This window comes from Andrena cerasifolii, chromosome 3 (assembly GCF_050908995.1).
Source record: "Andrena cerasifolii isolate SP2316 chromosome 3, iyAndCera1_principal, whole genome shotgun sequence".
Taxonomy (NCBI): domain Eukaryota; kingdom Metazoa; phylum Arthropoda; class Insecta; order Hymenoptera; family Andrenidae; genus Andrena; species Andrena cerasifolii.
In genome coordinates, this window is record NC_135120.1 from 21,042,273 (window position 1) to 21,067,125 (window position 24,853).

At 43.0% G+C, this 24,853-nt stretch overlaps 2 protein-coding genes across 17 annotated transcripts in view; both read left to right on the plus strand.

The window, feature by feature from the left end:
• Positions 1 to 14,642, plus strand: part of LOC143366726 (dual specificity calcium/calmodulin-dependent 3',5'-cyclic nucleotide phosphodiesterase 1A) — a 143,083-nt gene extending 128,441 nt beyond the window's left edge. For 6 of the 11 annotated variants that reach the window (XM_076808040.1, XM_076808042.1, XM_076808043.1 and 3 more), the window contains 8 exons: positions 458 to 610; positions 2,433 to 2,486; positions 5,911 to 6,160; positions 6,744 to 7,001; positions 7,660 to 7,829; positions 8,182 to 8,427; positions 9,053 to 9,453; positions 9,622 to 14,642. In XM_076808040.1, coding sequence (XP_076664155.1) covers positions 458 to 610; positions 2,433 to 2,486; positions 5,911 to 6,160; positions 6,744 to 7,001; positions 7,660 to 7,829; positions 8,182 to 8,427; positions 9,053 to 9,453; positions 9,622 to 9,716 — 1,627 coding nt within the window. In that variant the 3' untranslated portion in view covers positions 9,717 to 14,642. The remainder of the gene's footprint in view (positions 1 to 457; positions 611 to 2,432; positions 2,487 to 5,910; positions 6,161 to 6,743; positions 7,002 to 7,659; positions 7,830 to 8,181; positions 8,428 to 9,052; positions 9,454 to 9,621) is intronic. The other 5 variants (XM_076808037.1, XM_076808038.1, XM_076808034.1 and 2 more) reach the window with 5 other exon arrangements.
• A 930-nt stretch (positions 14,643 to 15,572) lies between these two features.
• LOC143366804 (uncharacterized protein KIAA0513-like) lies at positions 15,573 to 24,634 on the plus strand. 6 transcript variants are annotated; one of them, XM_076808152.1, is made up of 10 exons: positions 15,573 to 15,734; positions 19,086 to 19,363; positions 20,156 to 20,439; positions 20,741 to 20,782; positions 21,632 to 21,733; positions 21,821 to 21,981; positions 22,623 to 22,809; positions 22,906 to 23,128; positions 23,201 to 23,295; positions 23,422 to 24,634. In XM_076808152.1, exons 2-10 carry the CDS (start codon positions 19,089 to 19,091, stop codon positions 23,484 to 23,486), a joined length of 1,434 nt encoding a protein of 477 aa, XP_076664267.1. In that variant the 5' UTR covers positions 15,573 to 15,734; positions 19,086 to 19,088; the 3' UTR covers positions 23,487 to 24,634. The 6 variants fall into 6 exon arrangements, with proteins under 6 accessions (XP_076664267.1, XP_076664270.1, XP_076664271.1 ...); XM_076808155.1 differs by having other exon boundaries at positions 22,912 to 23,128; XM_076808153.1 differs by having other exon boundaries at positions 15,578 to 15,734; positions 19,089 to 19,363.
• Positions 24,635 to 24,853: the final 219 nt, after the last annotated feature.

Here is a 24,853-nt window from a genome sequence, read left to right on the forward strand (position 1 = left end):
TACCTTCTTTCATCTTCTAAAGACACAGCCGTCGATCATCCACAGTTCTCGTACCACTGCAACTAATACCATTTGCCCCGATACGTATTCCGTATTTTTTTTTTTTTTACCAAATTTGCTGTCAGTTCCTTCCAGCATTTACCGCCAGAAGCCACGGTGAGAAGGGCTTCCGTTCGAATCCAATTGACATAAACAGCGCGTTTCCTATTGCCTGATCTATCTAGCTCGTAAGCGACGTTTCCAGGGCCGACCGACCCGCGGTCGGATGTACCTGCGTTGCTTTGCCAGAGACTCCGCCAGCCAGAATCCAGCCGTATCCGAACGAGCCGACACCCACCTTCGAGATCCCCCTTGTAATGTCGGCGGAATAATGCTAATGATTATAATAAGGAAAACTGTAATGTTCTACTGTTCTGTTCTCTGCTTGACACGTGTGCACTAACAAGCAGTACCGCAGGGTGAATTCAGGCGGAGCTGAGTGCTCTCGGTCGTCGCGTAGGGGTGCGGGACTGTCATCTGCATCCCTGGGGAGCGCCTTGGACTCGGACGGACAACAGGGCCACGCGGTGGTAACCCAGAAACGGAAGCTTCGCACCCCCGTATGGGCAAGGTTGCGAAATATTCACATTTCCGACCACACGCGACTGTTCACCAACCCCCCGAACCTACGAACCCCCTTCACCCGTCTGTCCAACACACCAACGCCCCCCGACACTCCGATCTCCGCCACGCTCGTCGCCGTTCGACATCTCTTTATCGATCATACCGGTGTCGGGTAGGCATCACGATCATGCATCGTTTGCTGTCGATCATTGGCAGGGAATCGAGTACCTTCTCCCACACGAACCTCGGCCAGACCGAACTGGGGGTTTCGGAGCGGTTCGACGGGTTTGATAGCGAAAAGTGAACGCGCTGACTGCGGGAGAGCGAAGATAGGGGCTGGAACGTAGCTTCGATAAAGCTGGGAATGTTCTTTTTAGTGCTTCAGCGGGACACGTTCTCCTGTTCTTTCTTCTAGTATGGCAGAATAGGCGGATGCGATAAGGATACTAGAATAACGGAACAGTCGCTTTGAAAGTGCATGTCCAATGTCTTTCGATTAGCGAAAGCGTTATCCGAATGGATCGTAACTTCGCTCTCTCTACGTTAACGTCAATTCAGGTCGAAGTATGCCGCAAAGCTACATTCACGTTTTCTTCTTGTCAATACCGTAGTGTTGGCCTCACACCAAACAGGTAGCGTAGATCATGTGCACAGGAAGCAGTATGTCTCGTAGTACACTGTGCATCGATTGTTAGCGAACTCCATAGAACCTTCGAGGCTGTTACCTTTTTCTTTCTCTCCAATTTCCACATGTCTATAGTGCACGATTATTCCCAATGAGTCTAGGATCAGGTACGAAACCACGGCTAGCGACAGTGAGTGGAACTCGCTTGTGGTAACAGACGCTACAAGATGCAATAAACGGAACGAAATGCATCCGTTTCAAATGCGTATACTTCGACAAGTCGAAGGTTTCGTTACATAAATTGTCACGCAGCCGTCGCTGCTCGATGTTCTATAGATCAACGAACCCATTCAATGAATGTATACAAACTCTTACAACGAAACTCCACGATTGGCGTTCTTTTCAATGTAATTGAAAGAGAAACAAGTTCCACGAACAGACAGATATAACAGTCTCTAGAATCCCACCCCCTTTGCGTTGCTCGATAGCTATCAATTTCAATTAATCACGTCACGAGCAAAATCCGCCCCCGATCGATTATACAACGCGCTTAACACCCCCCCTCGTGGATAAAGAACGACGCCTCAGGAGTCGGATGGCGAAGGTAGAGAGGGAAAACGAAAGGAAGGAGGGATCACGAGCCGAGGGGGAAGAGCACGGTTCATAGTGCGTCGGATACATTCAGACACAGCATGACGACTATATATTTACCTGCCTGGCCTGTCTATCTCCCCATTCTAGCCTCTTTTTAGATCTTTCTAGGTGTAACCTGCTCACTTCTTGGATGACTGCCTGTTTACCAGCTGTATGCATCGCCCTCTTATAAGTCGACCTCCTCTCTGTCTGTGCATTCCCCGTGTCCGTCTATGAAAGAAATGCATGCGGCATAGGGTGTGCGCTGAAACAAAAAAAAAAAAAAAATACCTCACTCGTATCGTGTGGGAGGTGTATCATTATGGAATGCTCGAACGTCCCCTGCACCGTCGACTCACGGTGCGCAGCGAGAAACTGTTACACGGTGACTCGAAAGGAAATGGAATTCAGATTGAAATGGGATTGCCCCCGTGCGATTCCGCTTCCTGTTTCGAGCCGCCGCTAGATATTTCCGCACAGCGGGCGGACGTTTCTTGCTTTCGATACGGCTCTATGGATGTGACCTGTCGTTTAATGTGACACAAGTTTTTCTTGATGTTTGGGATTATAGAGACGCCGAGCGTACGGAGTCAACCGCCACTTGCCGTCAGGGCGTGCGACGTAGGTTCGTTCCAATGTTTGAATACCAAAACCGTAAATCTCGTTCACGTCGCCTACCACCCTGACACTATCCTGTTTCCTGTTGTTGTTTTTTTTTTGTTTTTTCTCTCCGTTGTCGTTGCGTTGCTGTTGCGTTCACATCGCCGATAAAGCCAGGCCACCACGCGGCGATCGCGTTTGAAATTGGCGGCTCGGATGTCGCGTCGACGGGCAACGCGAGACTGTTTCCCCAGCACGGGAGGGGAAATTTGATTTTACCATCCCGCTGTGTTACTGTGTAGTGAGCTGTGAACAATGTGAAATTGTTTATACGAAACCTTTCTGTCTGCATCGATATTGGTGCTTGTAGTTCTTTATTTAGCTATTGCCTCATTTCAATTCTAATTGCAGCTGGAGTTGATGTTTGATTGAATCTTTGGGTGGAGTCGTTTACTTTTTCTCGTAAACATTTGCGATTCAATGCGACGTTAATGAAAGGTGGATAAATTGTTACGTTGTTAGAAGAGTCTCGCGTTGCCTATCCGAAATGACCGTAGACACAGCAATCATTCGTATTCCGCATGCAACACTGCTCACCGCTGAACAAAGAACCCTACATGGTGACATTAATCCTTTTGTAAATACACATACGGCACTTCCACCATCACGGAAGCTCAGATAATGTTTGTATCAAAGCTGCAACTTCGGTTTCAAATTATTCATGCGTGCATGTGCGTCCCGATTGGTTTCATTTGCCATTTGATAATAATCCTAAAGTATATTTGTTGAACTGTTACAGCTTTCGATAAAATTCCCTCAATGTTTAATTCCGTTGATAATACGTTTCATTATATTCACCGTATCGTGTGCCAAAGTGGACAGCATTAATAGTAGAGTATTGGTAATATTAATGTCCTTTGTGCCCCTAAGATTGTTATTAGCACTGAAATGTTTGTTTAATTGTTCTGATGGAGAAGGTAGCAAGCAATAATTTATTGTCGTCACATTGTTTCCATTCGCAAACAAGAGCACCTGTATTTAGCCAGCGTGTGAACCTTTCTATCGATCGGATGCAAAAGTAATTGAGATCGGCACTCTAAAAAATGAAACGTTGAACTCGAAGAGACGAGAGATTACGCGTTTCTCGGGTCAGTAGCGTATTATCTGTCATTCAATGCGATCGCGTTTTCTTTTTAAAAGCGTCGCGGCGCGGGAGATATTTCCTCGCCGATCCTTCGCGAGAAGCTCGAAGCCCCGGAAAGAGAGCAGAAAAGTATTTCACTTATCCTGGACGGATCGGCCCCGATGAAATCGATCGCTCCAATCTGCGGAGCGTAAAGTGTGAGAGGATGTGCTTCCTCCGCTCCCGTAATTTCTTCTAAACGTTAATTGCGTTACGCCGTTAAAACGTTACGTGGGATACATTATGAAATGCCAAAGAAGTTTACGTTGAAACGATTAAAGCTGGGAACTTTGGTGTTAAGTGGTTTTAAGAACCTTTCAGTTTCACGAAGCGGCATCGATTAATTTTCAAACCCAACTCTTTGGAGTTCAGCGTTTTATCCTCTTTAGAAGAGTGCCGCCGCTGGCCCCCGTTAACTCTACCGAGCTTGCACAAGTGGAAATATTAAAAGAACAATCCAGTATAGTAGGGGAGAGCGGAGACAAAAGTAACACTTTTTACATTTGGCCTAGCCTACAATTATCTTTTATAGATATAAAAATAACAATTATGCCTTAAGCTAGTATGTTTCTTGGTCTATCATTTGAGCCCAGATTCAGCCTTACGTGATAAGTTGTTAAAAAGTTATGACAGTTTTCCGCAGTGACTGTCATTGTTACTTTTGTCCTGCAGGGGTAGGGCGAAAGTAACATACGGTGGGGCGAAAGTAACACTAATTATTCTCAGGAGAATTAAGTGAAACTCTTCTTCCAACGCAAGATAGGATTTTTTATTAAAAAAAAATGATAGAAAAAACATTTAAATACACATATTTTAAGTAACAATAAAAACAAATAAATGCCATGTTTTCCAGAATAGAACTGTTATAACATACAAATTATACAAGCCTTGTTGAAATCAAGTACAGAAACTTATGAAGACATTATCTAAGAACGCTCTAGCAAATAATTGGTTTAATATCTATAGTTTAACTATGAATATTAACAAAAAAAAAACAAAATAGAAAATACTTACTTGAATGATCTAAGTAACAATTTTAGTTTGCCCACAGTATACGATTTGTGTTACTGCTCAGCGTCACTCAGTAAAATAAAAGAGACATTACACATATGTAACTGTGTAAAGCAAACGTTTTGGAAATGTTTGTGGAAGAGGAGAGAGGGTGTGTTACTTTCATGACGCCGTTACGTTTGTCCCCGCTCTCCCCTACTTGTAAAAATCCCCCGACCCCTGTATTTCAATCGTCATTCTTGACAGTGAAGAAAACTACTCGAAGGATATTTCAAGGTTTGATTCTAAACGCAATCGACGCGCGACCACATGATCGTGAATTTATGAAACCCATTATTCACGTTACATAACCACATACAAGCAGCAATGTTTCACCACAAATGCAATCATAATGCCTCTGCTTGCATTGCTTCCACGTAATATCTTTCCTCCTTTCACTCGTACCATTACACATTTCCCCACCCTTAACGCTCCTTCGCTTGTCGACTTTAAACGAAGTTTTAATCTTGCCGCTAAACGCGCGCTAAAGCCTACTTTGGCCGAGCTGATTATTTATTATAGGCGGGATATTATCGGAAAGTAGAAGTATCCGTCTAAATTTCCGTGTCCGTTCAATCCCGCGGTTCAGCTTTCCCCCCTTTTATTGATAAATCTTTATCCGAAAACTGTTCGTATTCTGGCACGCGAAGCACAACTGAAACCATCACGGAACACTAACACGCCACTGGACAAACAGATTACACGCGCGCTACGCGGACGAATAAACGAAGAGAAACAGCATAGAAGCCCATCGATCAGACTTTGCAAAAGGGAAACGAAATGTTTCATCACCGACAGCTTTACACGTCCTCCGAATACCAAGCTACCCTCACGATCCGGTACATCTAGGATCATGATAACGTAGTGCCGCGGAATCGATAAGCGGGATCACCGACGAGCATTAGCTTTTTTTTTTCTCTCTCACTCACGGCTGGTTTGTTTTCACAATCGAATAGAGAAGAGAACCGCCTAGACCTATAGCGATCCATGATGCGTGTGTGGGTGAATGCGTGCGTGTGTTTTCTCTCGTCGAGCTCGTTACCGAGGTATGACACGAGAAATGGGGGAGAATCGATTAGCGTGTAACTCGAGTAAAACCCTGCTGTGTTCGCGTGAAGCGTAGCGAAGGTAGGAGTTTCCATCGTGATCGGAACTGTTCGCGCACGTTCCCCGTGGATTCCGCGAGCGAGTAACGAGCCGGCGAAATTTCCTTTAGGCGGCTGGCAGACGAGGACGACGAACTGTCGGAGGTGCAGCCGGACGCCGTGCCGCCGGAAGTCCGCGAATGGCTGGCGTCGACCTTCACCAGGCAGCTCGCGACCACCAGGCGGAAGGCGGACGAGAAGCCGAAGTTCCGCTCGGTCGCGCACGCCATCAGGGCGGGGATCTTCGTCGATCGGATCTACAGGCGGGTCACCAACACCGCGTTGATGCAGTTCCCCCAGGAAGTGGTTAAAGTACTCAAGGTAGTTGATCTCGCGTGCGCATCCGATAGGCTGACTTGGAGTTTTCTGTCCCCCGCGGGGGCTGAGGGGGTGGACGGTGTTCGCGTGGCAGGTGCATGATTGATGAGGGTGGAAGGAAATATGCGCGGGGTTTACCACCCAATTTTATCGCCTGAAATATTTCCTTTATCTTCGCTATTTCCACCCCCAGAACAATGCTTTTCGCGGGGGTTGCGTATACGGGGTGGGGATCGCTGGGCATTGTACGGCGAGGAGATATTGTAAACATTGTTTCTTTCCAGAATTCAATGTGCGACAGATATGTTGACGTCGTAGGGTTAATGGAATGGTTATATATTATCTTATTTATAAGCCGGGTCATTCGAAACAGTCGCTTTACCTTGTAACTCTGGCGATGCTACGAGAAACTTCAACGTTGGAAGACAGTCTTGTGATATAGTAACTCATGATACCCACCCCGGGTATTATTCTTTCCACAGTCGGCGGATTCGCGAAAGTGACTTACCCCTCATGATTAAATTCCGCAGAACTGTTTGACCGCACTCCAGTTTCAAGGGGCTCTGAATTTACATTTTTATTTAAGACCCTGGACGACTGGTCCTTCGACGTGTTCTCCTTGAGCGAGGCCGCGATGGGAACTCCGGTGAAGTATCTCGGATACGATCTACTCAACCGATACGGTATGATCCACAAATTCAAAGTTCCTCCGGCGGTGCTGGAGTGCTTTTTGGGAAGGGTCGAGGAGGGTTATTGCAGGCATCGGAACCCGTATCACAACAATCTCCATGCGGCGGACGTCGCACAGACCATGCACTACATCCTCTGTCAAACAGGACTGATGGTAAGTTCATAAGCCACGCTAATAAGGACAAAGTGAAAATTAGTACGGTATCAGATAATGCAGACCAGATCTAAAAGTGGAACGTCAGAATTTTACAAATTAATTCTTCGTTAACTTCAGTCTCCCACCCTTTCTCCTCCATTCAGGGAAAATAAAACGTAACTCCGAAACTTTTGACACATCCAAGTACAAATACTTCTCCTTCATCAAACACACGTCTGCCTCTCTGGAAACAATCAAGTATACCCACCATCCCCTAAGCTGAAGCTCATTCATGCGGAAAGCCATTATCTCAGCTTTCCACAACTTCCCGTTATTCCAATATCCGCAAAGACCGCTCAAACTCCGACGACCCCCGTTCAAGGGGAGAAACATTTCACCGGAGCGCCTCTCGCATCGATGGTGGCAGTTTAAAAAATCGTAGGAAAAAGGAGGAGACATCAGGATCCATAAATTTCTCGATCGAAAGTTTACCCGCAGCAGCTACGCCTCGCCTCGCGAAAGCGACACGCGAACGAATCCCATCGGGGCCAGAAATTGCAAAGAAATTTCGGTTACCCCCGCCTCCGTCCTACTTCCCAGCTTTCCATCGGGCAAGTCCCCGATTGGCCGGCGAATCGACACGCGTGATTGTTCGATTTGCTCGGCTTGTTTGCAGAATTGGCTGACCGATCTGGAGATTTTCGCCACCCTGGTGGCGGCGATTATTCACGACTACGAGCACACTGGGACCACAAACAATTTCCACGTAATGTCCGGCAGCGATACAGCGCTCCTCTACAACGACCGAGCTGTCCTGGAAAATCACCACATCTCCGCCAGCTTCCGGTACGTACGGATCGAAAGGTCGCGCGGCAGGTAGCTACGTGTAGTACGCGTCGGCCTGCGATGAAACGAGCCTACAATTACCGGGAATTTTCGTTTCAATTTGCGACTGGCTAATTGAAAATCACGTTTTCGCTGTTTCTGTCGGCTGGCGAATCTCATTGGTCGCGAGGCGAATGGTAATCGATGGAAAAGGTTCCATTGGTAGTGTTTAACAGGCTTTTTGTCTGCCGGCGCATCGAGCGTCGAAAGGAAGTTCTAGGGTGTACACGCGCAATTCTGCTCCCGAGAAGATCGATCCGCGTTTCTGCAGCTGGGTAGCCAATTGATGGTAACCCGCGGATGACATTTTCAGAATACTGAAGGAGGACGAGAGTAACATACTGCAGAATCTATCGAGAGAGGAGTTTCGAGAATTCCGTTCGCTGGTGATCGACATGGTTCTGGCAACCGACATGAGCTTTCATTTCCAACAACTCAAGAACATGAAGAACATCCTGAGCCTGGCGGAGCCCAGCGTCGACAAGAGCAAGGCTGTCAGCCTTGTTCTCCATTGCTGCGACATCTCGCATCCGGCCAAAAGATGGGATCTTCATCATCGGTATGCTGTTTGTCCGAATTGTCTGTGTTAACGTCAGATAATTATTGCACTCTCACAATTTCGTTACTGGGATGCAAGTAAATTCCGTGAGCGTTAGAATTAATTGCTTCGCTGCGAAATGCTACGGTAATGAGAGAAGTCTCGAAATATAATTAACCGTTCGAATACTGGGAAATGGTAAGCACTGCGAAGAGCGGTCCGCTAAACGTTGAAGTAGAAACTTTTAAAAGACACTTTTCGCGAAAGAAAAGGTTTCTAATTAAGCTCGGTCTTTCAATAGCAGATGGCTTGGTATCCTTTCAATGGCATCTGGAGTTTTCAATACTATACAGAGATCCCCTTCTTAAAGCCAGCATTCTTATTCCCCTTTGCAATCGACATCCCATTGATGTCACTATCAGCAGAAAGAAAGTCCTTTCCATCAAAGTTGCTCCATATTTAAGGTTCATCAATGATTTAATTCCAAATTCACGTTAGACCGTGACACTCGTATTCGACGCGCGGGTGTTTGGTACAGAACACAGCCGCGGCTACTAAACGCCCACGCTTCCAAAGTTACGCTCTTAATGAAATTAACCTTGGAAGCGTGTCGATGGGAAACGTGACTTCTTTATCCGATGAGCAGATGGACTATGCAGCTCCTGGAAGAGTTCTTCCGGCAGGGTGACAAAGAGAGGGCCCTTGGATTGCCATTCTCCCCCTTGTGCGATCGGAACAATACCCTGGTGGCCGAGTCGCAAATAGGGTTCATAGAGTTTATCGTGGAGCCCAGCATGCAGGTTTGCAGCGACATGCTGGAAACGGTTCTCACCCCGTTGAATTCCAAGGAAAGCGTGGATGAGTCGAACAACGGTGAGCGAGTCCTATCTAGCTCACGCTTTAATGCATTTGCTACGTCGGGGCTGTATTTAAACGACGAGCACCTTGCAGGTTCGAATCCAGAGGCCAGGAGGTTTAAGATTGGACAGCCCTGGATCCCCTGTCTCGCAGAGAACAAGAAGATTTGGAAGGAGCAAGCCGTTCGAGGTGTGTATTTATAAAATCGACTATTTTTAATATTGCGTCTATTTATCGAGGGAGATCTCGCCACTTCTGTCGCGAATGAACTCGATACCGCTGGCTCCTTTTGCTGGTTTTAATTCCAACGAGTTCACTTCGATTTAAAATAAAAGCGTCGTTCTCGTCCGTTTGCAGACGCAGAGGCGAGGGCGCAAAAGGAACAGGAACAGAAGGCGAGCGAGAGCCGCGAGGACGGTGATACACCGGAACAAGCGGCGCCCGAGGAATGAAAAATCCGGCGAGCCGTCGTGTTTTTCAAGAACATATGTAATTTTAGGCTACGAAGAAGCTCGTGATCGCGATAGGAGGCGCACAGTGGTACGAGTAAACGGTTGACGCGGCAGCAGTGAATTCGCTCGATGCTCCATGGCCGAACGTGAAAGGTCAGCCGCACGATTAGGAATACTCCCAGCGACCGTTCATACCGTTTGTTTACCGCAGTTCCATTTTATCGTTATCCTCGTTATCAGTCGACAGAATCGATATCCCTTCGCCTGCCCACGGATCGATGTTCCCTCTCGGTGAAAGGTTTCTCGCTTAGAGCAGAAGCATCGAAATTCTTAATCAGTCTCGAATTGGACCGTAGAATTTCCGCGAATTCTACGCAGAGGCCACCCAGGATTTTCTTTCGCTTCGCTGCCGAGGGTATCCCGTTAATTCGTTGCCCGCTTGGAAATCGACGCCTCAACCGCGATCTAAAATAACGTGATCTTTGCTTTTGTCCAACAAGCAGAGTATTTTAGGTGTCCGCCTCCGATCATTTTGATTTTTCGATATGTTATAGAGGACCGAAAAATAAGAAATACGTGTTTTTTTATTTCTCCCCGTTTTCATATTTGGAGGGTGAAAACTGTGTTCAAAGTTAGAGTTGAAAAATCATTTTTGTGGAATATCTCGAGAACTATTAGAGACAGGGGAATAGTGTCAATGGACGAATTTTGTGTCTTTGAATGCGAAATATGACTGACTCGCCAGATTTTCAAAAATCCACAAAAACGATTTTTCAACCCTAACTTTGAACACAGTTTTCACCCCCCAAATACGAAAACGGAGAAAAATAAAAAACACGTATTTCTTATTTTTCGGTCCTCTATAACATATCCAAAAATCAAAATGATCGGAGGCGGACACCTAAAATACTCTCCTTGTAAGTGGATTTAATTTTCTATTTCCAACGGGAGGAAAACACCGAGATTATACGAGCACTTAACTGGGCAGTAGAGTTCGCTCGTACCTTTAATTTATTTATTAAAACGCTGTACCTACCAAATTAATGCTTCGAAAGACGCATATCGTGTTTGGTAACCTCGGCTCTGTACTTAAAGTAGAAACAGGCGAGTAAATGAAGTGTACAACGTTGGGGCGTTAATTTCTCAGCTAGTCTCGCTTCGTCGAATATCAAGCTATCGATTTGCGTAAACATTATTATCGATACGTAGATGTATGTAGTTGGTCGGGCTCCCAGCGTAACCGTAGCCTAAAGTTACTCGACTGCGATAGGCAGAGAGAGAATCGAGCACACCTACAGAGGAGAAATGAGATCGTAAGCGTACTTAGAGCACGATTGTCCGTTCGCGATAACGTGCTGGCGAGTGAGAGGACACTATGCTAATTGTCGACGGGATTTCCATAGTGCTCCGCGATCGGGACGCTGTCTTTGTCCGTACCTGTTCTTTCTTACAAGTAGCGTACAACTACGAGCATACGTTTCTTCACAGGACCGAAGACTTTCATCTTGAAAAGGATACGTATCGAATTCGACGATTATTTAACGACTGACCTATAACAACAGAACGTTCCACTCTCTTGATTATTCACAGAGTCACAGGGGTCTGTTTCTATTTCTAAACTTTTGCCAATAAGCGACTGTATGTTTGTACGACTCAAACCGTTTGCGTGGTAGACTTTTTTTTTAATGTTTCACCTCTAGGATCAATCGAATCGTTACCCGAAGCTTCAAGGATTAATCAAATACGCTTGAGTATCGCACAAGTGTCGGGAATACGGAGTCTTAAACGATGAACGTACACTTTCCTTCCCGGAGCAGCGTTGCAGAGTCGAAGTTGAAAGTCTTCGCGCAACGCCCAGCCCCATTCTCAACACACTCGCGCTATAGAAGCGGATTCCCGCGAAGAGAGAAGCTTGCGCTCGCTTCCAAAAACACTTCGACTGGTTACCAAGCAGAAACCGATCGAAAGCCGCTTCGTTTCTAAGGCCCGATTTCTCCGACTTGATTCGTCTGCAGAGTTCCACTTTCACGAGTGTCCGGGAACGTTGTAAGTCGATTCGTCGCTGTATCGGTTCAATTTGCGGAAGAACAGTAGCTTCCGAAAGTTCGCTTGATAAAATTTCTACTAGAATTGAAAATGGTGCTGATTAAAGCAGACAACACTGGCATCTCTGAATATTCAGCAATCGCGAATTGTTCAAACAATGCGGAGGCTCGAATTCGTCGAAATGCAGCTAGGAGAAATCAGGCCTGAGTAGTTGCGTGGATTAGACCCCTTGGGGTTGCAACGTCACTGTACATACTTACGTTAGATGTGTATTCGTATACACGTAAAGGTGCAGCTTTAATGTATGTAAATGTAATGTAAAAGAGATATCACTAACGTTTACTGGACGTGCGCTACGTTTCGTGTATATGTACATACATGCATACGCAATTGGGGGTTAAAGATGGATTCGCCGAATCGACGGACACTGAGAAGACGCGGACGTCGTCGACGATGCAACAACGTAAGCTTGAATGGAAATTACGCGTCGCGTACCTAAGTAGCTTGAACGTTTCATCGAACATATCCGAGAGTCGCATCGTCTTGCGTTGTTCAATCGTCGTTAGAAACGGGAACTCGAATCTGTGCGACGTCTTTCCGTGCTTGACTCCGATCGGCGACGCGTAAAGTCCTTTAAAGATAAAGCTCGCGCAGCTTCTGCTGCGAGGGACGAGCTCGTGCAAGACGGCAACGGTTGGATATTAAAGTCTTTGGCGCGCATTATCAGGGAAGAGTTATATCGCCATAGAGGGTGTGTAGGATAATGTCTCTAGCTCTGAAATTAAACATATCCGTCCTATATTTATTTCGTTTCTCTTCTTCGGCTTTAATTTGCACGCGTCGCTTCGTTGGCGCCGACAGGTGCCTCCGAATATCGGTGCAGTTTTTAGAACAAGCTTTACAGGCGGGTCTGTACAATCTTGGCACGTGACTCTGTTATAGTGGAAATTTTAGAATAACTGATAAATCAAAACGGTTCAACGAGTCCTCTTCGAATGCTTTTGCAATCTGTTGTTGTAAGTAACAGTCTAATTCAGAGAATATCCCAACTCAATTCTTAGCTAGCAATTAGTTGCAGAATTTTTTAAACTACTCGCAGGAAAGCACGTTCTCGCGTAAAGGGGTGGGTTCTCAAGTAGAATGTGCGCTAGTTGCAGGCCATCGAGTGGAATAAAATTGGATATTATATATTGATCAGAGTAGATGATCGATGAAAGCACCCCGATACTCGGGACACCTGCCCAGCGTTCGAATACCGACGATAGGGGAACGTTCGCGGCTACTTTCAGTAGGGTGATTCTCGAATAAGACTGTGCACGAGGTTCGAATTCGTTGCGACGGATTTTATTTAAGAAGCAAGGCAAAAGCTAGCACTTACGTGATTTGACTTTATTGTCGCTGCGACCGTGTTTGTCGCGTGAACGCGAGCTTCGTCGGCGCGGCGACAAGCCACACTTGTCTAACTTTTACGTTGCGTGCCGGGCACGATTATCGTTTTCCTTCCTGCAGCGAACGAGGGGCCAAAACGCGTGATAGAATTAACAGTACACTGGAACCATGGTCGTACTAAGAGAACATTTCTATAATAAACGCGCGAACGAAGACGGAGGTCAGGTAAACGTCGCCTAATCGTCGACGTTAAACACTGATTCCTTGATCAGGAAAATATTACGCTGTCATTATAGGTCACTATTGTGAAGCTCGAAATTCAAAATTTCTGATTCTTCGATGCAGGGCTTGGTGCAGGAAACTACTTGGTTTGTTCCGCTAGATTCGACTAGTTATACATTCCTTTAAATTTAAATTAATGTTCATTCGATCTTGAACTTATGCTTTCGATTAATTTTAATTCTACTTGTTTCTCTCATTTTTATTTTTTAAATACCCATTTTGCTTCCCTTTAGTTGACTTGACTGCATTTCGATTCAATTTGGTAGACAGTTAAAGTTCGTGAACAATCCAGAAGGGTAGCCACTCAATTTCAATTTTGAGATAGTAGTTTTGTTAAGCGCACCAGTTTCTGCATAGAAATATCAGAATTTCTGTTTTATGATTTTACTTAAAGGCGCTTCGGCCGTCTTCGTTCGCGTCTTTCATTCTCACCTTAATCATCTAGAACACTTTTTGAACAAACACTGGCCTTTCCTTGTAGAACAGAAGTGTACGAATCGAGTTCGTGATACCGAACTCTAATTGAAGGACCGCGTAGTGCGTTCTCGATTGCGTGCCATCTTAATAACGCTTCGCTCTCAAGTGTATAGTGAAGGGAAATGGTGTCACGAAAGCGACACGATGACTCGATAATATACTTACAGGATATCGTGAAATGGGGATTGATATTACACCACAAAGAGGCTTCGTACAACAATACTCGACCAATAATTGTAATTCTTAAGATAAGCGACTACAAAAGACATGCATTACACGTACGGATACGTACATACACGTACAGCGCCACGTGCGCAACAAAACCACCCCGTAACCTCCCCTGAAAGTACAGCTTCACTTTTTATTCGTCTTGCGTGGAAATATTGATAATGAGAACCATTTGGGAAACGAGTCAGCGAGGCTTGTTTGATAAGTGTGTAAAACGAGACTAAGTAGTAGTCGAATGATTGTATGTTCCCTTCGTTTCGTTTCCCCATTCGTTTCCTTGGTCCAGGACCTCGTTTATCGGCACAATTTATCGCGAAAGATGTGTACATAATCAGTAACTTTCAGCACCGTGTCCATTTGATGTGATGTAATTAAGTAAAGACATAAAAAAATGGGAGAATATATTAATATAAATATAAATATAAAATATAAATACATCTCGTGTATAACTAGTACTGTATTCTGCATAAATTTACTGAATAATAAAAAATACTCAATTAGTTATTGTAGTCATTTATTCACACCTGCCACCTCTTGCGAATTGAAACGAGAGGGCTATATCTCTCTTATTGTTAGTCGAAGATGTTCATAAACTATTACAGCGTACACTTCTACCTAATTTCGTGAATAAATAAAAATTTATCATAATATATGTGGTCGTTTTAAAAACTATGTCTGGAGTTGAAATCCTCCAAATTTTAAACTGAAAACTAATCCTCCAGGTGGATCTAGTATCGATGCTAAAGTTAAAGTTAAAGTTAAAGTTAAAGTTAAAGTTAAAGTTAAAGTTAAAGTTAAAGTTAAAGTTAAAGTTAAAGTTAAAGTTAAAGTTAAAGTTAAAGTTAAAGTTAAAGTTAAAGTTAAAGTTAAAGTTAAAGTTAAAGTTAAAGTTAAAGTTAAAGTTAAAGTTAAAGTTAAAGTTAAAGTTAAAGTTAAAGTTAAAGTTAAAGTTAAAGTTAAAGTTAAAGTTAAAGTTAAAGTTAAAGTTAAAGTTAAAGTTAAAGTTAAAGCTAAAGTTGATTCTGAACTAAAGTTAAAGTTAAAGTTGAAGTTGATTCTGAAATAAAGTTAAACTTTATTTGACGCTGAAGTTGAAACGCTCGATAAATAAAAAAATTAACTTTATTCGTCGAATAAAGAGCTTACGTGATTAAAAAAAAAATTATGAGACACTGTAAACCTGAAATGCGTGCCAAAAATTTACGTTCTATGTTTGCTTTATCCCACACCCAGCCTGTGACAGTACTATCCACAAAACTGGGAAACCTACCGTTAGTTAGTCGATTAGTAACCGTTGGTCGATTAGTTACTGGCTGCTACTAAAAGGAATGTTTATGTTTCGCTTGTACCGACTGTTCTACGAAGGCTTGGAAACCCGTATTGATCGGAACGGACGCATGCGCTCGCAATAATTGGATCACACGTTGGAAGGATAATGCAAGTTGGGCAGACCAGCAGTGGAAGCAACTGCGCTACGTACACTGTACAGTGTAGAGCTTAAGTGGTTGCAGTCCCAAGAACAGTTCGTGGTCAGACACGTGTTCCAAAGTGATCGCGGTAACGGCCAGGCTTGTTCGCTTGCTTCACCATTGAACGGTACATCATTTACTTGTCGATCATTAAAACACAATTTTATTAAACCAGTGAAAACCTTTCGAATACGCTGAAACAGAGAAGGGGGATGCTTTCAAAGATTCATTTACTTTCTGTGCATCCAACGGGAAAGCCTCAGCTCTCCTTTATTTCAATTCCAATCAACTTCTTCGTTCTCTGTTTCTCTGTCATTTCAGTCGATCGGAATTAGAGTCCTGCCATCACCCATTGTGGCTGATAGGAACCGATTGACACTTTAAAACTAACAAAACACTCAGACAAATTACTCGGGCTAATAAAGCGCGCAGTTTGCGACGATACGCGTCAGTGAATGTGATAATATACCCCTTAAAATAGTAATTGAGCAATGCCCATATGGTGCGGAACACCGCGGTATAGTTAAATCTGCAATGCGGTGATGTCCTGCCAGAGTGTATTCCTCGTCACCTTTTCACATTTTTGCAATTGTTTAAGAGACCTGTATAGTTGAAAATGGTGCAGTGGTATTCCTCAATTTCGTAACGGCATTGCTGCAATATTGTATAAATTTCATTGCCGTCTAACTGATGCTTAAAGGATCGTTAAATATTGAAGGATAGTAGAGAAGCATCGACGGACGGGAACATTGGTCGCGCCGCATGGTTAGAGATTCAATAACCTTGGCGTGCTTGTTGCTCGATATTGCATCCTCTATCTCCCCCGCAATACCGGCCGGGCAGGTTAATTTGGAATTCTTCCGGCACCGAACATTCGATGAAGATGTTGGCGCGATCGATGATCTACTTTTAGATATTCTGAGGTTGCTCTGTCTGTTTGCTTTATAGCATTCCAATTCGAAGGCCGACTTTAACCGACCGATTCGATACGAAAATGAGCAAAGACGGGCGAAGGTTCGTTGCATAGCTTGCGTGAAATCTAGTTGGTCCGTGCAAAGCTTGAGAAACGCGATTTCTATAAAGCCTGCGTGTCGAAATGGACGAGGGGAAAATTAGCATCGCTCAAGAACGATGAGCACGGTCTTCTTGCGCGTGGACAGCATTTTCCAGTCAACGTCTAAAAAACGATCAACTCGTCCGTGTCGACGTAGTAACGAAATTCGAGGATGACGTTTGTAAAGTAAGAATCAATGACGGTGCAATCAGTTTCAGTGTGTGATTTTCATAGAGGAAGTTATCTTAAAGGACATCCGCGTTTGTCTCCTATCGCGAACCGCAAATGCAAAGATCTCGTTCGCTTTGTACACATCTAATGAACGCACGATAACGATAATGAAGCGGTAGATTGTTGCGACCGTTAATCGTCACCAGAAATATTAAAAGTTAGACTATGCTATGAAATGGAAGGAGGAGAGGTAAAAGTTCACTTTGAAAGAAAGTTGCCGCTGGTAATAGTTGCGCGCAACTTTTAATACATTAATATTACTAAAACATACTCATTATTTGCTTTACATATGAAAATCATTCTTTTAAATTTATGTTTAATGTTTAGCTTATAATTTATATTCATCTCAGCGATGTTTAATAGTCGTTTGTTACACTTATACAAATATTATTAAATATTATTAAATATATTATTAAATATTATTAAATATATTACTAAATATGATTAAAAATATTACTAAATATTATTAAAAATATTACTAAATTTTATTAAAAATATTACTAAATATTATTAAAAATATTACTAAATATTATTAAAAATAATATTAAATATTATTCAAAATATTATTTTAAATATTATTCAAAATATTATTCAAAATATTATTAAAAATATTATTAAAAATATTATTAAATATTATTCAAAATATTATTAAATATTATTCAAAATATTATTTTAAATATTATTCAAAATATTATTCAAAATATTATTCAAAATAATATTAAATATTATTCAAAATATTATTCAAAATATTATTCAAAATATTATTAAATATTATTCAAAATATTATTAAATATTATTCAAAATATTATTAAATATTATTCAAAATATTATATATTTTGAATTATGAAACTATAAAATTTAAGATATATGTAATATTTAATAATACATGGTTTAATTGTACATTATATATTTTGCTGCATACATTTTTTATAAGATACATGTATAAATGTTCATTTCATTTAAAACTACTTGTCGTGAGAATATTCTATATTCTAAATTACGAAATATTTTATATTACCCTAACGAAAACAGAAAGACACATTTGTTATCTTTCCACTGATACGCGAGCAAAATGATGTTTGCCGTGCAAATATCGTAATGCCTCTATAACATCACGCGTGCGAATAGATAGCACTGTAAATGTTACTGAAGCACAAAAATCAATAACATAAATTCCCAGTACCTACAAACCGAGGCATAATTTTGTCTCTTTCTAACAACGATCGCCAAGGTGAACAATGGAAAGTTTGTACCTAATTTTGATTAAATATGGCACTTAGTCAGCCGATAACGGTGCACCTTACAGCGTAATTAGAATAATGCAAGTGTCGATTTATTACGCTGAAAGTGTTACGTGGTTTTCAGTTGCTGACATTGAAACGATAAGAGCACGCGCCGCGACGCTAGAAAGCTTCGAAGTATTATATAATCCATTAAAAAGGTCATTACCTCGAGTGGTATCCACTTAATTATATAAGGAAAAACTATTGTCTCTTTTAAACCCAAAAATTCAGGTTCCAACAAAGTTTCTACATCAGTCTAGTAATTTTTGCAAATTACTTGTAATTAAAGAGCGATAAAACTATTCCGTAATACCTACACAATGTTAATCACTAAATCCTATACTTTTTAACAGTGTTATATCCTGTACAGTGACATAAAAATTTGCCTTCAAACTTCCTCCATTCCGGTGGCTTTTTCTGCCGCTCACTTTTATCGCATTGCGTCCATTGCTCCGATATTACGTCGCCACGTGCGCACCTACATGTATTTAAGTTCCCAGTGACCTACTTAGATTCCCAATGCAGTTTTTGTGGCTTATCTGAAATTATTCCCCCCAGAAACTTTTTGCCCAGCGAGAGAAGACGTGCGCGTGAATTGATATCAGTGACACTTGTTTCTTGTCACAAATAAAATTGAATTCACGCCAGAGCATCTACTTATCGACGTATGACGAAAAGTGCATAACATTATAATTCCAATTAAATTCATAATGTTTATTAATAGTGAACATTTGAATGCTTCTTGAAAATTGTAAAATGCAGTGCCTAAATGTAGGCCAAGCCTTTATAATCTGTCGCGAGGTATTTTAACAATATTGCAGCTGGTCTTATTCGGGGTAAGGAATGAAGGGTGTAAGCAATTTGAGTTTGGAAACATAATTATTGAAGGTAGCATACGTGACCGTTGCAGAAGATGGTGGACGTAACGACAGCTCTACCACCCACTGGTGGAGCGTCCCTAATTGGGCGCACCAGAGGTGCACTCAGGTCTGTCAGGTCCGCGTTGGGAGGCAGTGGAGAGTATCTTCAGGGGCTGGGAAACAGGATAGGGTCCGCTCTAAGTAGCAGTTTAGAAGAAAGCGAATTGACCGCGACCCCGTCGACGTCGCCCACTTCGCCACAAGCACCACCTGCGACTGTCAAGCCAGAAGAAGAACAGTTGGCCAGAAGGAAGTTAAGGCTCCCCAGGTACGCCTCTGTCTCGAGAATGTCTTCCTAAATGCTTCGAGAAGTAACAAACGCAGTGAACCCACAGTGTAAACAATGATGTGATTAGCAGATTATTTCATTCAACCCTCCGCATTGCTTCAGTTTCGTGAATTGAAATTAGGAACACAATTACAGATAATTGACCCAAAGTGAACGCCATAAATATTTATACTTGGGCAACAATATTTTGTGCGGTATGTTTAGCAATCTCAAAGCTGCTCGGTTTCAAATAAATTAAATTTATTCACCCTGTAATAATATTTCACTAATATTCTCTCGAAATAATCACTAAAAACCGTCTGTATATTTCAAAGCTTCGCTATATCTGCTATTCACCCTCAAACTCGGGTCGCAATAACTATCCCTGAGAGTGCCCACCCTCACTGTGTAAACACACTCGCAGCTGCCACTCAGCCACTCGAAACTACACGCGCATTTCTCCAACCCTCATTTCTATCTCAGCCCAATTTCGATCTGAAAAACTCTTGCATCGTTTGTATCAATCAAACTCCTGCGGTAATATTGGCAGTTCGGTGCTTGAAGTTTTCCAACCATGTGTCCCTACTGAACGTTCAAAATTCAGTGGAATGAAAACGGAAATCTTCCACACGCAGCATAGTTAATAGAAGCAACCTTCCTGATCATTACGAAATAAAAAATACAGTCGAATGAAGCAGAGGGAAACGGTTATATTCAGTGGATAAATTATTACACGATCCGTGAAAACGACTCCATGTAGAACTTTCATTCTTCTCCGTCGTCCATGGACAGATTTGGGGCTGGATTGTCGTACGAAGATTACGAAGCGATGGCCAGGCACAAACTGGAGCGCCAGGGTAGCGCCGATATGTCACGGTGCATGAGGAAATATCCCCCAGGCATGACCTACGAGGAAATAGCGTCCTCGAGATCAGCGGCGACCAAAAAGCAGGAGAACAAATACGAGGAAGATAACAGCCCTGACAGGGACAGCCAGGAGAGCATAGAACCGCTCCAGGAGAAGGACATCAAAGCCACAGGGCCCGATCCATTCGAAAAATTGAATTACAAAGCAGGTGAGCGATAAAACGACAATACCACTTTACCCGACATGCGAGAAAAATCGTACATTGATACGCGCAGTCTGTTACTATAAAAGTTCTACATATTCGTTTTTGTAACTCTCGATAGAACGTCATAGTAGATTTTCAAATTTTGCCCCATTCTCGGACGTTCCGTTTCTAACGTTGCACAAATACGATGTACTTTTTTCGAACGAATTTCCTTCGACTACGTAGCAACTGTAGCATGACAAGTTTGTATTTTTTTCGAGGAATCTTTTTCATCTAATGCATTTCGTTTGTTTTTGTCGCAAAGCGAGGGCCCCGACCCGCTATCAGGCGGTCGTTTTTCGTTTAGGTAAATGAACGTTGATGGAATATATTGTGAACCACCACAGGTCTCGTTCGTCACTCACGAAAACTCTTGCTCCCTCCTTCGCGCGTTCCACCGACAGAAAAGTATCGCTGGAAACGCTGCGGGTGATAAATTCCGTAACCCGTATGACTCTATCGATAGTTTGATAGAGGGAACCTAGATACGTGGATATTCCGAAGGGGGCTAAAATTGTTGTCGAGACTTTTCTGTCGGCGTGACCGCGATAGTGCATATTTAGATTCCAACAGTGTTTGTGCCCCCTTGGTGGAACGCATCCCTCTGTACGCTTTCACTTCAATTCACCTGTGCATAAAATTGATGTTCCTGTAACTGGATATTCGTTAAGGAGTAATATTGAAAGCTATACAGTATCTATTAAAGCTACTTGCCTCTTAGTTAGAAAAAGTAATGATGTTCAATTCATCACCGACCAATCACGTTCAGCTTTGAAATGGAAAAACTCGCGGAATAAACGTGCCATAAATTCCTGTGTGACATAAAAACTTGGAAAGCTTCTAAGCACGTGTCGTGACATATTCACTAAAGAATAATCAATTCTAAACGAGCGTAAAGTATCCCATTCCCTATCCCAACCCAAGTTACAGTGCCCTCTTTTGGGGATAAGTTACGCTTCTTACTCATACGTAGGGTAGCATCGTTGTTGTTCCCCGTTTGTGTGTCGTGGAGTATTAGATTAGACGTGTCTCCGAAGGTGTTGAAACAGCGGACGTTAACGTGGCACACGCACAGAAATCTCGAGTATGAATTAGAAGTGCAGTAGATACGTTTCCGCTGAGTTGGAAAAGTGTTCCCTGTAGAATGTTATTTCAGATCTGCCTTATAGCAGCGACTCGACGAGCGACCAGGATGGTTACGGGCCTAGCACTAGTCTAGATTCGAACATGGATGGTCGTAGAATGTGGCACAGATCAGGTACAGACTATCTCGGCTGACTTTAGGTCTAAAGTGTTCACAGACGTCGCTTTCTCTGTTACTATGATCCTTGTATTCGTTACCCAGGTTCATCGGGATCCGTTCAATCGTGGGCATCCAGCTTATCCGCGGATAGTCAATCAGAAGAAGCTGCCGCAGACTTCATGAAGGTGTTCGTGCCCCTTTTATTCGACGCCCCGACCAGCATCGATCAGGAGCAGAAAGCGAGCTTCGGCCAAATGGTCCTTGTACGTATTCGTTAATTAAATTGAGTAAATAAATTTTACTGGCTTATCTGTTGAAACCTACTTGCTTCGTAGCGGTTTTTATTCCGGTGTTTACTGTAAGTACGAGCTGCCAGTTCCTATTAAAAGAGTAGCTCCTGAATGGACAAATCTATGCGAATACATGTACATGGCTATCGTTAATTTTACGCTTGGTTTTAGTGTGTATCAAATTTAATATGTCGCATGTATAATTTGTCGAAAGCGTCCTAGTTAACAAGGGTCTGCAGGTTTTTCCTTTCTGAACCGCAGCTCGAGCGATCCCATTGTTTCAAGGCGGCTTTTCACAAGCACCCGCATTGTTAGCCATACATGTGTGGGCATACTGTATCAATAACAGTTTGAACAACCGCGTCTAGTTGCAAATTGCTCCGCATGCCTTATGTATGAGTCTCTTCGCATTTTATGCAACAGAAGTTGCGTAACGTGCTAAACGTGCCTCGCTTGAAGACCCGACAACTCAGAAAGGAAAGCTTGCAGGCGCACATTTATTAAAACTGGCCCCCAACCCCATAGGACACGCGTGCGTGAATTTTGTTATACACCCACGAGATCAGCCCGCAGTCGAACAGTGAAGAACAGAGAGCATGTGAAATATTTTGCAGACAGAATCCGGTAGAATATGGTTCTCGCGGGTAGTGAACGCGAGGAGAGCCCGTCCCTGCGTGACAGAGACCACGTTTTACTCACTGGCGCAACATTTTGCGGTGGCCCTTTTCGAGTGCCACGAGGCCGACGATTTCGCGCCCGCGAAGAGCCTCATGAACATGTGCTTCACCTTCTACCACGAAGGTATCGAAACGATTTTCTGATTTAAGTAAAAAGGGTCGCAGGGACCTTATAATCTCAGCTTGCACGGCGTTTCGCTCACTTTTCGACTGACATTAGTTGAAGTGCCAGGACTCGAACCGTATCGCGAGTATCTGTACACACACTTACGAGTTCAACCGATATGGACGTCGATGCGATTCTGGACGGCCGCTTTCTTCGACGCGGTTCAATGCGAAAGAGCCTCGAGGCCCGTCCCGCCAAGGCCCAAGTCCCTCGACCAGGAGGCGAACAGCGCGGAGGATCGCAGGTTCCAAGCTAACATCGTCTTCGGGCAATTGGGGTAACTCGTAATCAGATTAAACCGTCTCTGTTGCATCGAGTAGAATTAGCATCGAATGCTCTCGAATTGTAGGACATTCACGTGCAACATGCACGCCTTCGGCCTCTCGCGAGCACTGTGCCTGGAGTTTCTTAGGAAGCAGTGCGTGATCGCCAATTTAACGAAAGGTAAGCTTTAGCGAGTCTAGCGAGCGAATGAGCGGAGTTGACAGTAGATCGGCAGTTGATATTACTCTCAGCTATTTGTGCCAGCTGCTTTGTCGCTTGATTAATTGCAGCTTCGTGATTTTACAGAGCAAGAGAAAATGTTACGCGACAACATAGAAAAGATGTTCGACGAGACCGAGCCCTGGCGGTAGTTCCGCTGGATCCGGATTCTGCAGTTTGTGGAGGAATTCTTTTGAAATATGATTCGCGGGAAAGCACGACGCGACATTGTCAATTAAATGAAAGATTCAATGGAAGGCAGAACGTGCGGCTCTTGAGCAGGGAGGGATTAACAATCGAAAGCACTGTACGAAACGGTGCAAAGCATAAAGTAACCACAGACTGTTCCTAAGATTAATTAGGCACGGTTGTGGAAACTGGATTATATTGAAACCTGAATCTCCTGCAAGCTATGAAAGCGATTCCGTAATTACAATGCATCTGTTATATTTCACTTAATTTATTGTACTAAAATGCTTTAATTGTGGAATCGCGGCTGTAATTCTCTTTACAAGGATGTTTCTAACTGACTGGGACTCTGCGTGTCTCTTTTCTCATTATGATTGTCTGACGAAGCCTCGTGAATGCGAGCCAGGCGACGAATAAGAGAAATTCGAAATCTACGATCGACGAGCAGAATTGTTGAATTTGCTTAGTTTAAAGGCGAGGCTTCCACGTCCCGGCTGTACTTAAATTTTAAGCGTAAACGGACAATAAACTGCGTGAAACGAGGCCGTGATATTGGTAATCACAACTCAAGTGATAAAATCGACGACGATATATTTCTGTACGAGGAAATGAACATGTTTCCTGATCTTTTGAACACTAAGAGATAAGCGAGCAGGAACAAGAATTTACCACTTTCGAAAAGGACACCCGTTTTCTAACTTCAAGTAGCGACAGTATTTCATGAGTTACGAGAGGTTATCGTTTGGAAAAATGATAGTTTGCACGGTACTTGTAGGCTACACATTCTTAGAGAATTCCGTTCCAATGAAAGAATCTAGAGTATTTCTAAATCGAAGTTGCTTCGCTCTAATTGTATTACAGACATTGTTGCGAGAAGCTAGCTACCCAGAAATCAGTTGTAATATGCTTTGGATCTTAATTGTTAAAACGAGCTATGCAAACTTCCCTTATCGACGGTCATGTAAATATGTAATTCACGAGTTTCTATTTAAAGACATATCATTAAATTCAAGCAATGCTACACTTTATTTTGTACATCTGCCTGCACCTTCAGCGAAAATTGTTAGCGTGTAAAGAGAATCATTGAATAAACTTCTTCGCCAGTGATAAATCTTTGCTAAGAGTAAATCATTCTACCAATACATCCAACACATTCGAATTGCAGAAAAGTTACAGTTACCTTCTTCGTGATTCATAAATTAGGAATCCTCTCCATGCTCCACAATTTCAGTTCTGTTCCCTTTAAGTCGAACGTCTCCAAACTCTTCTTCTTTAGGCTGCGAATATATTGAGTTGTACTACTGGTTACAGCAGAATTTCGCGATTAAAG